Raw genomic sequence first — 15,009 nt, 5'->3', positions numbered from 1 at the left:
CTATCGTCTATATCTCTCCTCCCAGCAGCTATCCTCTATATCTCTCCAAGCAGCTATCGTCTATATCTCTCCTCCCAGCAGCTATCCTCTATATCTCTCCTCCAAGCAGCTATCCTCTATATCTCTCCAAGCAGCTATCGTCTATATCTCTCCTCCCAGCAGCTATCCTCTATATCTCTCCTCCAAGCAGCTATCCTCTATATCTCTCCTCCCAGCAGCTATCCTCTATATCTCTCCTCCCAGCAGCTATCGTCTATATCTCTCCTCCAAGCAGCTATCCTCTATATCTCTCCTCCCAGCAGCTATCATCTATATCTCTCCTCCTCTTCTGTATATATGTTACTCTGGTAGACATACATCTAATCTACGGCACCTGTATGCTGCAAGTCTCAAGTGCTAAAAAACTCTTTCTAAAAGTAAACTACAAAGCTTAGTTCCCATCAATCAGTCACGCTCAGCTCTTGACCAGATCCAGAGTCCATCTCCTCAGAATTTTATGGGAAATGTTATTAGCAATCTCTCTTAACAGAAAAAATGTTGGGTGTTCATTGAAGAAATTTCTTAGTTTGTCTCTATTTTGTTCTCTACAGGTACTGTAATATCATCACTTTTCTGTTAGACTGCAAATATGAGAGTGGGACAAAACATTGTGCACTAAAGTGCAGTCAGTTTGCTTTTCCCACGCACATATTTTCAGTTGTGCAGACTTTGTGCTCATGCCTGTGGTCTTCCCTTTCAGCCTTTCCATCATGGACACGGTGTACAGAACTCACAAATTAGAGCTTGAGAGAACGCTCTCAGACTCTGCTGACACTAGAGACAGCATTGAGAATTGCCAGCAGAGTGCGCCACAGTTAGAAGATCGATTTCAGTTTTTCCAAGAATTGAGGGGGTATGTTCGGGACTTGATAGAATGCCTCAATGAGAAGGTATGTCCCTTCTTTTCTCTCTCCTCTTTAGTTGTTGTCGCTCCTTTTTTTTGACTAGAAGAATTAAGTGTTGGAATTTTGAGAAAGATCTCATTGAGATCGCCATTTTCCCCCCTCTGTTATTGTTGTTTTTTTTTAAATGTGTACACGCCGTGTGTACTGTAGCAGTCTTCCTGTCGCATCACTTGCTTTCACTTATCTCAAGCTGGGATTTTTGGAGCTGCAGTTTAAGGGGGCCCTTAAAGAGAGCCAATCCAGCAACAATATGCTTGAGCATAGCTGCCGACCTGTGTGTAAACAACGGATTTCACTCTTTGCCGTTACAAGGCTCACATAGGAAAAACAATCACAAACATTTGGGGGAAATCCCCCAAAACTGGGTGGTATACATCGCTGACCAGCGTTCTGTGATGGGAACAGAAATTTTGTTTTGTTCTAGTGGAGGCAATACGGCACTTGCAACTGCATTAGGTCATATGAGCGCCAAGGAGTGGATGTCAACAGAGAAGTCCTTACAAAGATCGGAATTACTCTGCTACCTGTCTAGCTTCAACAGCACAAAGTCTGCTTCGACTATCAAGGCTCCCCGGAAATAGCGGGTCACAAGAATGTGACAAATATACCAAAGAATTAGAGGAAAAATGACAATAGTAAGGATAAGGAAAGAAAAGGCTGCAGTTCAGGCGCAGTTATGAGCAAGACATTGACGAATCAGCCCATTTACAGTTACAATTGTACTGTTTATAAGAACTCCAGATGTTAATGTGTCCCCCCCCCCCCCTTTGGGAATGGCCTAAACACACTTCAATTAGTAGCACAGCCCCGGGGGGTGAGCGGAACTTTGGCGTTGTTGTCGATGGGCGAGATGTGACAACAAAGTGTTAATACAACAAAGTGTTAATACAACAAAGTGTTAATACAACAAAGTGTTAATACAACAAAGTGTTAATACAACAAAGTGTTAATAGCACAGCTGCCAACCTGCCTGGAAACAACCTATTTTGTAGCACAGCTGCCCGTAAAAAAATGTACTCAATAGAATAGCTTCCAACCAAACCATCAATGATTTATTTATAGAGGCACCAGCCATCCATGTCCAGGTGCTGTTTTAACCTTTAATAGCTTCCAACCTGTACACAAACAGTGCATGAAATAGCAGAACTGCTACCCTATAGGTTTTAAAAGTTTGTCGTATGTTTTTGAAGATCTGAGTAAGGAAGTCGGTTTTCGTTGTTGGAAAAGAGTATTCTCTGGTTACTAGTGCTGCTCCTCATGACTTGCCGATGCTCAATAAAAACTAGGAACTTTCAAGACAGGATTTGCAAATAGTATTGGGGAAAAGCTGATACATCAATTGTATTTGAGCCCGTTACCACAATGCCAGTGCCCACTATCTTGACCCATCCCATATGTAGAGTCCTTTTAAAGAAAAAATAAATATTGTTTTGTTTGGAAAAGTTGGTAGCTTTGATCTTTGACTTTATGTGTTGGACATTGCCCAAGTTGGCCTGGGAAATAAATGGTGCTATTTGCATTGGGCGACATTGGTTGAATGGGGAAAAGCTGATACATCAATTGTATTTGAGCCCGTTACCACAATGCCAGTGCCCACTATCTTGACCCATCCCATATGTAGAGTCCTTTTAAAGAAAAAATAAATATTGTTTTGTTTGGAAAAGTTGGTAGCTTTGATCTTTGACTTTATGTGTTGGACATTGCCCAAGTTGGCCTGGGAAATAAATGGTGCTATTTGCATTGGGCGACATTGGTTGAAATACCCAAGCTCTCAAAAGTGAGACTAAAACTGACACTGCAGCGTTTGTCCCTTCAGGGTATGTCATGAGATCAAATGTTTGTCCCTTCAGGGCATGTCATGAGATCAAATGTTTGTCCCTTCAGGGCATGTCATGAGATAAAGTGTTTGTCCCTTCAGGGCATGTCATGAGATAGAATGTTTGTCCCTGAAGGGTATGTCATGAGATCAAATGTTTGTCCCTTCAGGGCATGTCATGAGATCAAATGTTTGTCCCTTCAGGGCATGTCATGAGATCAAATGTTTGTCCCTTCAGGGCATGTCATGAGATAGAATGTTTGTCCCTTCAGGGCATGTCATGAGATCAAATGTTTGTCCCTTCAGGGCATGTCATGAGATCAAATGTTTGTGCCGTTACTTCCCACTGGGGGGGACAATATTGGCTTGAATTTTTCACCACAGTTTTTACAAATTTGATTTATTCCCCAACTCACGGCAGGCCACATTCATTATTAATTACTTTGCTGGAGCCACATTCATTATTAATTACTTCGCTTACTCGCGGGCTGGACTGAATCAGCTTGTGGATCATAGCTTGGCCACACCAGCCTTTAGTGTTTCTTGTAGGTTTGAGTTTGGTTTTTTACTTCAATAAGAAAAACTCAGCGCACCAGCACCGATGTCATGATTAACCATCAGGCAGATCACTTTGTGAATTTGACAAAGTTTCTTGAATAGTTCTGTGACTCCTCTAATCTTTTGCACTTCTATGACCTAATTGTGCTGCATGTACCGTACTTTACTTTACTTTTACTTTTCCCATCCAGTGGCCATCTGGGTTCAAGCACTTCGGCCTTTTGCAATTGCCGCAAAACTCTTACTAAAACTGAAAATGTAGCAAAGAAAGTTTCCAATGGGCTCCCTTAAATTTGCTCTGACCAATAAAAATCTCAGGAAAAACCTTGTTTGTGAACAAAGAAGGGTCACCCTTCCATTTGGGGCAGTCGAAAAGTCACATTTTGTAGCGAGATGTTTGTCTGTAGTGAGGCGTCAGCCGCAGAAAGGCTTATCGAGATACTTTATATTATATATCGTTGACACTTATCGAGATACTTTATATTATATATCGTGACACTTATCGAGATACTTTATATTATATATCGTTGACACTTATCGAGATACTTAATATTATATATCGTTGACAGGCTGGTCAATTGTTGCTACCTCATACTTGTATATCCTTGACTAGATGGTCAATTGTTGATGATACCTACATGATAATCCTTGACAAGCTGATCAATTGTTGCTACTACCTACATGACTATCCTTGACAAGCTGATCAATTGTTGCTACTCCCTACATGACTATCCTTGACAAGCTGATCAATTGTTGCTACTACCTACATGACTATCCTTGACAAGATGATCAATTGTTGCTACTACCTACATGACTATCCTTGACAAGCTGATCAATTGTTGCTACTACCTACATGACTATCCTTGACAAGCTGATCAATTGTTGCTACTACCTACATGACTATCCTTGACAAGATGATCAATTGTTGCTACTACCTACATGACTATCCTTGACAAGCTGATCAATTGTTGCTACTACCTACATGACTATCCTTGACAAGATGATCAATTGTTGTCCCAGGATGCCACATTTTTCAGGAGAGAGGAAAAAACAACAGTTTCATTATTTTTTACAATTACACCTTCAGTATTTATCTTTTCTTACCCTGACCGACATTTGGAATTTGAATTTTGACCAAACATCACTTGGGCATTTTGAAGCCATACTACAGAGGGTTGTTTTTTGTTGTTGTTGTTTTTTTAAAATAATGTCAGTTAATGTTCTTTGATAGATAAGCAGAAAGAGTACTGTGCTAAGACCAGTGAGGTTTTTGAAGGGCTCTGTGTTTTATTCTGTGTATGAAAATCTTCATCAAGTGCCAGATGTGGAACAGACATGGCCGCCCATGGTTCTGACTCAGTTCTCTGCTCGGATGCTCATTGGAAACAATGGTATTATCCGGGGTTTTCTTCCCCAACATCTATTCAAGTTCTGCAAACTAAGTTTTCTTGGGTTACCTCTGCCTTTTTCCCTTGTTTTTCCATGGAGAACAAGATGTTCAAGGCTTTATTTTGATATTTAAATATATCTTGTAATTATGTCAACTCACTGATTGTGTTTATTTGATTTTTTTTTTTTTTTTGCTGAACAGGTCCCACTTCTGACAGACTTGGAGCAGCGTGTGGAGAATTTACTCAAGTCGCGAGCATCACGACTCATTCAGCGGAGACAGCAGGACGTGCAGGATCAGTGTCGAGACTACATGACAAGTCGGTATTGGTCATTGTAACGAGCATTGAGAGTTGTGTAAATGGCTACATCACACAAGTCAGTATTGTCATTGTAACGAGCATTGAGAGTTTTGTAAATGGCTACATCACAAGTCAGTATTGTCATTGTAACGAGCATTGAGAGTTTTGTAAATGGCTACATGACAAGCCTTGATTGGTCATTGTAACGAGCATTGAGAGTTTTGTAAATGGCTACATCACAAGTCAGTATTGTCATTGTAACGAGCATTGAGAGTTGTGTAAATGGCTACATCACAAGTCAGTATTGTCATTGTAACGAGCATTGAGAGTTGTGTAAATGGCTACATCACAAGTCAGTATTGTCATTGTAACGAGCATTGAGAGTTGTGTAAATGGCTACATCACAAGTCAGTATTGTCATTGTAACGAGCATTGAGAGTTGTGTAAATGGCTACAGTAACGAGCATTGAGAGTTGTGTAGATGGCTACATCACAAGTCAGTATTGTCATTGTAACGAGCATTGAGAGTTGTGTAGATGGCTACATCACAAGTCAGTATTGTCATTGAACTTTCCCTCCCACTCAGCATATCTACTGTTTATTGTCAGCTTTTTCCAGCTACCTTCCTCCTTTCTGGAGTCTGTGGCAGTCATACAGTCGGAATAGATTGCCTTTATGTTGTGTATATCCACGCTCAACGACAAGCTCTATGCGCTTCACAACTATTACTGCCCCAGCAGACCCTACAACACTCAGAAACGTTCTCGGCTTACCGGGAAACATACAATGCAAGCTGCCGATTGCAAGCACTCAACTGTAACAGACAAGATGTTTGGCTGTCTATAACAGGGTTCCGTTCTCAACTGTAACAGACAAGATGTTTGGCTGTCTATAACAGGGTTCCCTTTTCCACCTGGATGAAGGGAGAAATATTCGTGAAAAGTGCTTGTCGCAAACACACAATGTCCCGTCCCTGATGGGGTTTGAACCCATGGCCTTTAGGCTGTGAGTCTGACAGTATCGGTGTTTCACTTCCGCTTTGAAAGAGCTGAGCATGAGATCCGTAAGAAACGCAGTCGTGAATCCCCTGTCATGCTCCCATGTTGCTCATAAACAAAGATTTGGTGTGTGGCACATTGTTTAGATCTAGTGACAAGTGGATGGTTAGGGGGCTCTCTGCTGTGGTTTGCTCCTTCTTTCCCATCAGACATCTGTGGGGGCTCTCGTGGCCTAGAGGTTAAGGTGTTGGCCTCTCATTCAAAGGTCCCGGGTTCGAATGCGGGTAGCGACAAAAAAATTTTTCTTCTCTAAAATTGTCTCCTTTCACCTCCTTTCCTGCTCTCTAGCAATGTTCTGTTGTCTGCTTTCATTTCCACTTTCTGCCCCCACCCCTTCACCCCCTCACTTTCTTTGCCCCCTCCTCTGGGCTCCTGACTCTTTCTGCAGCCTTTCTACTGCTACTCCTTGGCCCCTCCTTACTGCTGTCTTTCTGCCACACCCCTGATCTTCTGGTAGGAAAGATCTACACCTAGCCTTCTCGGACAAGGGCGAAAAATCTCGGAGGGCCCGTGTGCAAGTTGCGCACGTTAAAGATCCCTTGGTGGTCTAAAATCGATAAGAGTAGGCTTCGGCCGCCACCCGGGCAAAATTCAAAATTTCCTACCAACTGAAAATATTAGGTGTGTCCCGCGCGCTCATATGACCTATGCAGTTGCAAGCGCCGTAAAACACTTTACAAAAAAAAAATAAAAAAAGACATCTGTCTTGTGGGTGGTTGGCAGGTGCTCTGTTGTGGTTTGCTCCTCCTTTCCTATCAAACATCTATTGTCCTTCTCTCGTAACACCTCTAATCTTTTGCACCTATATGACCTAATTGTGTTGCAGGTGCCGTAAAACTCTTACAAAAACTAAAGACATCTATCGTCCTTATCTGTTCTCCCTTTCTTTGTATGTCATTCTCTTGTAACACCTCTAATCTTCGGCACTTATATGACCTATTTATTTTGCAAGTACTGTAATAATCTTACTAAGACTAAAACTAAGCTAATTGTGTCGTGTTTCTTCCCCACTCTGTATTTTCCCCAGACGCGTCCAGTGTGAAGATGGACGTGGAGGCGGGGGAGGAGCTGGCCAGACAGAGGAGAGCCGCAGAGAGAGAGGCCAGGAGGTGGGTTTTTGGCACATGGTCCACGGTCGTCTGTACATTTGGCGCATGTTTCACTGCTGTCTGTACATTTGGCGCATGTTTCACTGCTGTCTGTATGTTTGGCGCATGTTTCACTGCTGTCTGTATGTTTGGCGCATGTTTCACTGCTGTCTGTATGTTTGGCGCATGTTTCACTGCTGTCTGTATGTTTGGCGCATGTTTCACTGCTGTCTGTATGTTTGGCGCATGTTTCACTGCTGTCTGTATGTTTGGCGCATGTTTCACTGCTGTCTGTATGTTTGGCGCATGTTTCACTGCTGTCTGTATGTTTGGCACATGGTCCCTGCCGTCTGTACATTTGGGCTGATGTTTTTATCAAGTGTCTTCCCTCTCAGCCTGGGTTGGTCCCGACTGGTAATGTCTAAGTAGCCCTACTCTAAAATGGTCTATGTTCTGTGTGTGTGTGGGGGGGTTTGCAGTGTGTGTAAAACTATGACAAAACTCTAAAATTGTCTTCATTGTGTGTGTGTGGGGGGGGGGGGGGGGGTATGTGTGTAAAACAATGACACTTGCCATTTTGAACTCCCATCTGGCTGTGGAAAGTCTGGAGTCTTCGCTCCTGTTGGGCAAAAACTGCTGGTTTAGGCTGCTTGTCTTATTCTTTTCGTACTTTAAATGACCATTACTATGTCGATGAGCTGCGTTTTACTCCTTTCCAATTAAACATCTATTGTAACCCCCCGAGGCAGTACTACTGACAAGTGTCTTTAGGCCATTCCCAAAGGGGGGACATTAACATGTTCTTATGCACAGTAGAATTGTAAATGAGCTGATTTATCAATGTCATGCTCACACTGTGCCTGAACAACATTAAGGAAACTGCTGCTTTTTCTTTCCTCGTCCTTACTATCGTCGTTTTTCCTCGACTTCTTTTGTTGAGGCTTGAGAGGTGAGCAGAGTAATCCTGATTCCCCGTTTGGACTTCTCTGTTGACATCCTCCCCTTGGCGCTCATATGACCTTGTGCAGTTGCAAGCGCCGTAAAACCTGACTAAAACTAACAAAACTTTTATGTTTTCATTTGTGCACAGGTCAAGAAGGAGACGAGCGAGAGAAGGGAAGAACATGGTTGGCCACCACGACGGCTTGTCCTCCGATGATGAGGAGAGCAGTCAGTCTCTGGCCCTCAAGTTCAATTCTGAAATGGGTGAGTGAGATTAATAAAAAATAATAATAATAATAAGAGCATTTATATATTAGTATAGAGCATGTCCCCACCCCAGGGCATGCTTTATGTCTTTACAACTAGTACTCTTCTAGCACACCCTAATACACTTTCCAACTTTCCAACTTCGCGGGAAGCATACAGTGCAAGCAGCCGATGAAACACGAACAAAGTGACACAACCTTTCCCCGTTTGTTGCCGGGTGCCCATTCCCGCCTGGGCAATGTGAGGAAATGAGTGTATTAAACGACTTCCCCAAGGAGACAGCAATGTCCCTGATGGGATTTGAACCTACACCCTTATGGTAGAGAGTGGGAGAGTGCTGCACTTTACTGATTTCCTGTTACTTTTTGCCAGTGGGTTGGGGTTTTTTAATGTTTGACTAGCACCCGCGCTACATTCAAAATTTAAGAATCCCCTACATAAAAAATAAGCCTATCACAGCTGTAAAATAGCTAGACACATCCTTACACCTTCCTTGATTCCACAAGTATTGGGTTCGACACATCCTTACACCTTCCTTGATTCCACAAGTATTGGGTTCGACACATCCTTACACCTTCCTTGATTCCAAAGGTATTGGCAATGTCTTTCTTTTAGAGCATATCAAGGAAGTAAATAACTCTAATTACAACTGATAAACGAGGGCTATCAGGCCACCAGAAATGTATCTTTGGTGCCAGTGAATTGAGCGTTTTTTGATTGGTTGATCAACAGAGGAGATCGTCCGATCCAGGGACACAATGTTTGACGATGTCGTCGACGAGTTCTCCCTAATCGAACATGTGAAGAAACAGTTTGAGGACTGGAAATTTACCTACGGCGACACGTACCGAGAGGCGTACATCGGTCTGTGCATGCCCAAGCTGCTGAATCCCTTTGTGAGGAAAGAGCTGCTGGCCTGGAATCCTTTTGCTGTGAGTTGTTAGTGCCGTGAAACTTGCATGTGTCGTCTCTGTGTGTCTGTGGTGAAGTGATGGTAGTGTCAGTGATGGTAGCTCTACTGTGTGTGGTCTCTGTGGTTCAGTGATGGTAGCTCTACTATGTGTGTACAGTGATGGTAGCTCTACTGTGTGTGTACAGTGATGGTAGCTCTAATGTGTGTGTACAGTGATGGTAGCTCTACTGTGTGTGTACAGTGATGGTAGCTCTACTATGTGTGTACAGTGATGGTAGCTCTACTATGTGTGTACAGTGATGGTAGCTCTATGTGTGTACAGTGATGGTAGCTCTACTATGTGTGTACAGTGATGGTAGCTCTACTATGTGTGTACAGTGATGGTAGCTCTACTATGTGTGTACAGTGATGGTAGCTCTATGTGGTAGCTCTATGTGTGTATAGTGATGGTAGCTCTATGTGTGTACAGTGATGGTAGCTCTATTGGAACTGTGAGACATTTTGGTGAAAGGTGAGGGTTTACTAAAAGTAGTGAGAAAATGGCTGCCAGAGCTGAGTGACTTCCAAAGTGTGGGTGTCCTTTGAAACTGCAATGTTACATTTTTGTGCTTTGATTAGCGTTTTTCAATAAGAGCTACTCAGGAAGATGTTTAAAAATTAAATGAGTATAAAATGTATTGAGCCCAGACAAAAAAAAATGCTAAAACTTGTCCAACAAAATGATGTTTTCTTGGATTTCATTCTAATTGACGTGCGCCTGATTTCACCACGATGGCACACGTAGAAATGAAATGTATTAGTTGTAATTCCTTGTAATTGTAAGGAAGGAAAGTAGACTGTGCACACAAGGTGCCTGAGGAGAATCTTCTGACTGTGGACTTGGCTGTGAGTACGTCATGCACACAGTGGTTGCTATTCGCTGAAGACTACAAACCTTTTTTTTTCTTTCTTTTTCTTTGACAATCAGGAAAACTGTGTGGACTTTGAGGACATGAGCTGGTTTACCATTCTCCTATTCATGGGCTCAAAAGAAGGTGATGAGATGGATCGGGGAGATGATGATGTGAGAATTTTGCCGTCTATCGTGGAAAAGATCATTCTACCCAAAATGACATGTGAGTATACCTTTAGTTGTGTGACTGTACTTTTGGATCTGTTCAGCTTTCACCAGCAGTGCAGTCCTCTTGTAGTTGAAAGGGTGCTTCAGTCTTCATCAGTCACGCAGCTGTATGGCTTTTTAAAATGTTTTATGAAAGATATCGAGTAGTGGGTTGGCCTTGATAGCTGGCTAGTAGGCCATATCAGACAAGTTCATATCTGACCACATCACATCAGGTCAGTTCCTACTTATATCTGACCACATCAGGTCAGTTCCTACTTCTATCTGACCACATCAGGTCATTTCCTACTTCTATCTGACCACATCAGGTCAGTTCCTACTTATATCTGACCACATCACATCAGGTCAGTTCCTACTTATATCTGACCACATCAGGTCAGTTCCTACTTATATCTGACCACACCACATCAGGTCAGTTCCTACTTATATCTGACCACATCAGGTCAGTTCCTACTTCTATCTGACCACATCACATCAGGTCTGTGAATGAGATTTAGAGGTGTGAGACCCGTACACACTGAGGTCTGTGAATGAAATTTGGAGGTGTGTGGGAGGTGTTGGATCAATACACACTTAGGTCTGTGGGAGGTGTTGGGCCAATACACACTTAGGTCTGTGGGAGGTGTTGGATCAATACACACTTAGGTCTGTGGGAGGTGTTGTATCAATACACACTTAGGTCTGTGGGAGGTGTTGGATCAATACACACTTACGTCTGTGGGAGGTGTTGTATCAATACACACTTAGGTCTGTGGGAGGTGTTGGATCAATACACACTTAGGTCTGTGGGAGGTGTTGGATCAATACACACTTAGGTCTGTGGGAGGTGTTGGGCCAATACACACTTAGGTCTGTGAATGAGACGAGCTGCCTGAGCTACAAGTGAGCCACCTATCCATCTCACTTTTTCACCAGCACTGAATGACCAGTTAATTATGTGCGTGTGCTTCTGTTTATTTGAGCTTAACGGAAGATGCCTACATTTTTCTGTTTCAGTTCTTGTACAAAATGTGTGGGATCCAATATCAACAGCACAGTCGACCCGACTGGTCAGTCTGACCCTCAAGCTGACCAACCAGTATCCCACTATTCATGCAAAGAACAAAAATTTTCGGGTAAGTCAAATGTTGAAGACACAGCTCGTCTGTCACAGTCTGTCTGTCTGTCTCACAGTCTGTCTGCCTGTCTCACAGCTTGTCTGTCTGTCTCACAGCTCATCTGTCTGTCTCTCAGCTTGTCTGTCTGTCTTTCAGCTTGTCTGTCTGTCTCTCAGCTCGTCTGTCTCACAGCTTGTCTGTCTGTCTCTCAGCTTGTCTGTCTGTCTCTCAGCTTAACTGTCTGTCTGTCTGTCTCACAACTTGTCTGTCTGTCTCTCTGCTTGTCTGTCTGTCTCTCAGCTTGTCTTTCTGTCTCTCAGCTCGTCTGTCTGTCTCTCAGCTCGTCTGTCTCTCAGCTCGTCTGTCTGTCTCTCAGCTCGTCTGTCTGTCTCTCAGCTCGTCTGTCTCTCAGCTTGTCTGTCTGTCTCTCAGCTCGCCTGTCTGTCTCTCAGCTCGTCTGTCTCTCAGCTCGTCTGTCTGTCTCTCAGCTCGTCTGTCTCTCAGCTTGTCTGTCTGTCTCTCAGCTTGTCTTTCTGTCTCTCAGCTTGTCTGTCTGTCTCTCAGCTTGTCTGTCTGTCTCTCAGCTTGTCTGCTTCTCAGCTTGTCTGTCTCATAGCTTGTTTGTCTGTCTGTCTCACAGTTTGTCTGTCTGTCTCACAGCTTGTCTGTCTGTCTCACAACTTGTCTGTCTGTCTGTCTCTCAGCCTGTCTCACAGCTTGTCTGTCTCACAACTTGTCTGTCTGTCTGTCTCACAACTTGTCTATCTGTCTGTCTGTCTCACAATTTGTCTGTCCTAACTTAGTTGTAGTCATTGAGTCCTGGGATGACATGAGATACAACTGGGTGGTTGGCCGGTGCTCTGCTGTGGTTTGTTCCCTCTTTGCTTCCTTCCAACATCTATGGTCCTCATCTCTCCTCTTTGTTTTCTTTGTGAATTGTTCTCTTGTAACACTTCTAATCTTCTACACTTGTATGACCTGCATGCTTTGCAAGGGGTGTAAATCTTACGAAAACTCCTTCTGGGTGTGGGTTAGGCTTCCAGAATAGACAGACATTCCCAGGAGCACAGACAGACATTCCCAGGAGCACAGACAGACATTCCCAGGAGCACAGACACAAACTGAACAAATTGTGAGGGTATCAATTTGGAACGCTTGTTGACTCCAAACTGTATCTTTGCTCAACTGTTGCTTGATTATTGTTGTTTGATGTTCCATTCAACAAAACATAACAATCGACCGGCAGTCAAACAAATAGGAAGTTATGAGTCCACAAGCCTTTCAAATGTACACTCTCACAGTTTCTAGTTTGTCCCGTGTGCTCTTCAGACACATCCAGTAGCTAGTTCCAGACGTGCTCCACAAGTCGCTGCCTTAGAGTCACAACGTTGTATCTGCTCTGTACCTAGTTGACAGAAATTTGACATGAAAGATTTTGAGTTTCTCATCATGTCAAGCTTTTGTGAATGCACTGCTTTGAATATCTTGATAATGATTCAGAATAATCTGACGATTTTGATAGAGCAGACAGAACATTTGGTGTCTGACCTCATGATCGCGATAACTCACAACGGCCCAAAATGTCAGATAGAACTATGTAATTCTGAGGTCGGGAAAGTGCTAATCCTGGAGGCGTTGGACGAATGATTGGACGAGTGCTACAAGTGAATGATTGCCTCCACTCTCTGGTCTTGTGTCTTTACTTCAATTGGACGAGTGCTACAAGTGAATGATTGCCTCCACTCTCTGGTCTTGTGTCTTTACTTCAACTCACTTCAGACACCTGCTCGTCTTTTTATATTTTAGCAGTGCAAGTGTGGTCCCACAGGTGATGTATATTATTTGATGATAATATACATACGTACATATATACACATACATGTGTTTGTGAGTGTGTATGTGTGTACACTTCTGGAGGTTGCTGCTAAGTTTCAACATTTCTCAAGACGTGCTCTTGGGTGGCTTGTAGGACAATTTCGACCACAGTTGTTTTTGGGTTTTTTTAACAGTTATTCTTTTACTTTGAGGAATTGTAAATAAATACACATGCATTTACAATGTAAACAATGTATTTATGTATGTAAATGTATGTTTGCCATTGTAAACCAAAGTTCCCTTTCAGGACAAATAAAATGTAATTTATTTTATTTTATGATTAAGATGTGTAAGCATTTGGGTGCACCAGGACTTTGCTGAGGTGGATGGTTTGACTTTGTCTCCAGGTCTACCTTGAGGCGGTGGTGGCGCGGCTCAGCAAAACCCTGGACGATGACGTTTTCATGCCCATGTACCCTCTCAGGTCAGTGGTCAAGAAGAAAAGGCTGGCTTGGAAATGAGCTGCGGTGGGACCTGGCAGCCAGGGAAACAGAGGGCTGGATATACCTCCCACTTTTTGTATTGAAAGCCAGTCTGTTTCCTCTGGAATCTCTACTATCCTTCCTCTGGAATCTCTACTATCCTTCCTCTGGAATCTCTACTATCCTCCTCTGGAATCTCTACTATCCGGATAAAAGGCGTTGAACATGTTGCAAACCTTCACATTTACAGCCATTTCAGAGTTGATTGCTGCCTTAAAGACTGATGGTGGGTGGTTGGCGGGTGCTCTTGTGTGGTTTGCTGCTGCTTCTTCTTTCTATCAAACATCTATCGTCCTTATCTCCCCTCCTTATTTTTGGTGTTTGTTACTCTCTTGTAACACCTTTAATCTTCGGCACTTATATGACCTTATTGTGTTGCGAGTGCCGTAAAATGTCTACTAAAACTAAAAACTAAAAGACTGATGTAAACGAATCAATTCCTAGACTGTTCGTTTTCAATTCCAATTCGGGATCTAGATTCTTGTTTGGGGCAGGAGATGCTAGAAAAATCTTCCTTGATTGCAGGCATGTTAGGGTGGTGGGTGTAGGGAAATTTACGGGTGATCCAGAGCGTGTTGGGGCGGAGCGTGTTGGGGAATTTACGGGTGATCCAGAGCGTGTAGGGGCGGAGCGTGTTGGAGAATTTAAGGGTGATCCGGGGGCGAGTGCTTAGGGATATTTTTTAGCGATCCGGGGCGAGTTGGAGTGTAATTGGTTGAGGTTCCGTGCTTTGTGCTGCTCTGACCAGCGCTTGCTTCCCTTCCCCAGCGTGTTGGACAACCGCTCCTCTGGTCCGGCCGTGTTCTTCCACCGACAGTCGTGGACGTGTATAAAGGTAAGCTGTGTGTGGTCAGTGTGGACGTGTATAAAGGTCACCTGTGTGTGGTCAGTGTCTCCTGGCTTGTGTTTCTCTCAAACTGTGTGTGGTCAGTGTGGAGGTGTATAAAGGTAACCTGTGTGTGGTCAGTGTGGACGTGTATAAAGGTCACCTGTGTGTGGTCAGTGTCTCCTGGCTTGTGTTTCTCTCAAACTGTGTGTGGTCAGTGTCTCCTGGCTTGTGTTTTTCACACACTGTGTGTGGTCAGTGTCTCCTGGCTTGTGTTTTTCACACACTGTGTGTGGTCAGTGTCTCCTGGCTTGTGTTTTTCACACACTGTG

The 15,009-nt window shown here is 43.4% G+C and overlaps 1 protein-coding gene across 1 annotated transcript in view; it reads left to right on the top strand.

The window, feature by feature from the left end:
- LOC101858230 (PAX3- and PAX7-binding protein 1) overlaps positions 1–15,009 on the top strand; it is a 44,212-nt gene that overhangs the window by 20,036 nt on the left and 9,167 nt on the right. Inside the window, exons 8-16 of the mRNA XM_005112201.3 lie at positions 740–929; positions 4,910–5,027; positions 7,095–7,176; positions 8,246–8,361; positions 9,097–9,296; positions 10,245–10,392; positions 11,394–11,512; positions 13,717–13,793; positions 14,620–14,686. Of these exons, the coding sequence (XP_005112258.1) occupies positions 740–929; positions 4,910–5,027; positions 7,095–7,176; positions 8,246–8,361; positions 9,097–9,296; positions 10,245–10,392; positions 11,394–11,512; positions 13,717–13,793; positions 14,620–14,686 (1,117 nt within the window). The remainder of the gene's footprint in view (positions 1–739; positions 930–4,909; positions 5,028–7,094; positions 7,177–8,245; positions 8,362–9,096; positions 9,297–10,244; positions 10,393–11,393; positions 11,513–13,716; positions 13,794–14,619; positions 14,687–15,009) is intronic.

The sequence above is a fragment of the Aplysia californica genome, unplaced genomic scaffold (assembly GCF_000002075.1).
Source record: "Aplysia californica isolate F4 #8 unplaced genomic scaffold, AplCal3.0 scaffold01207, whole genome shotgun sequence".
NCBI classification, from domain to species: domain Eukaryota; kingdom Metazoa; phylum Mollusca; class Gastropoda; order Aplysiida; family Aplysiidae; genus Aplysia; species Aplysia californica.
The sequence above is the reverse complement of the archived record's forward strand: the minus strand, read 5'-3'. Positions and strand labels throughout refer to the sequence as shown.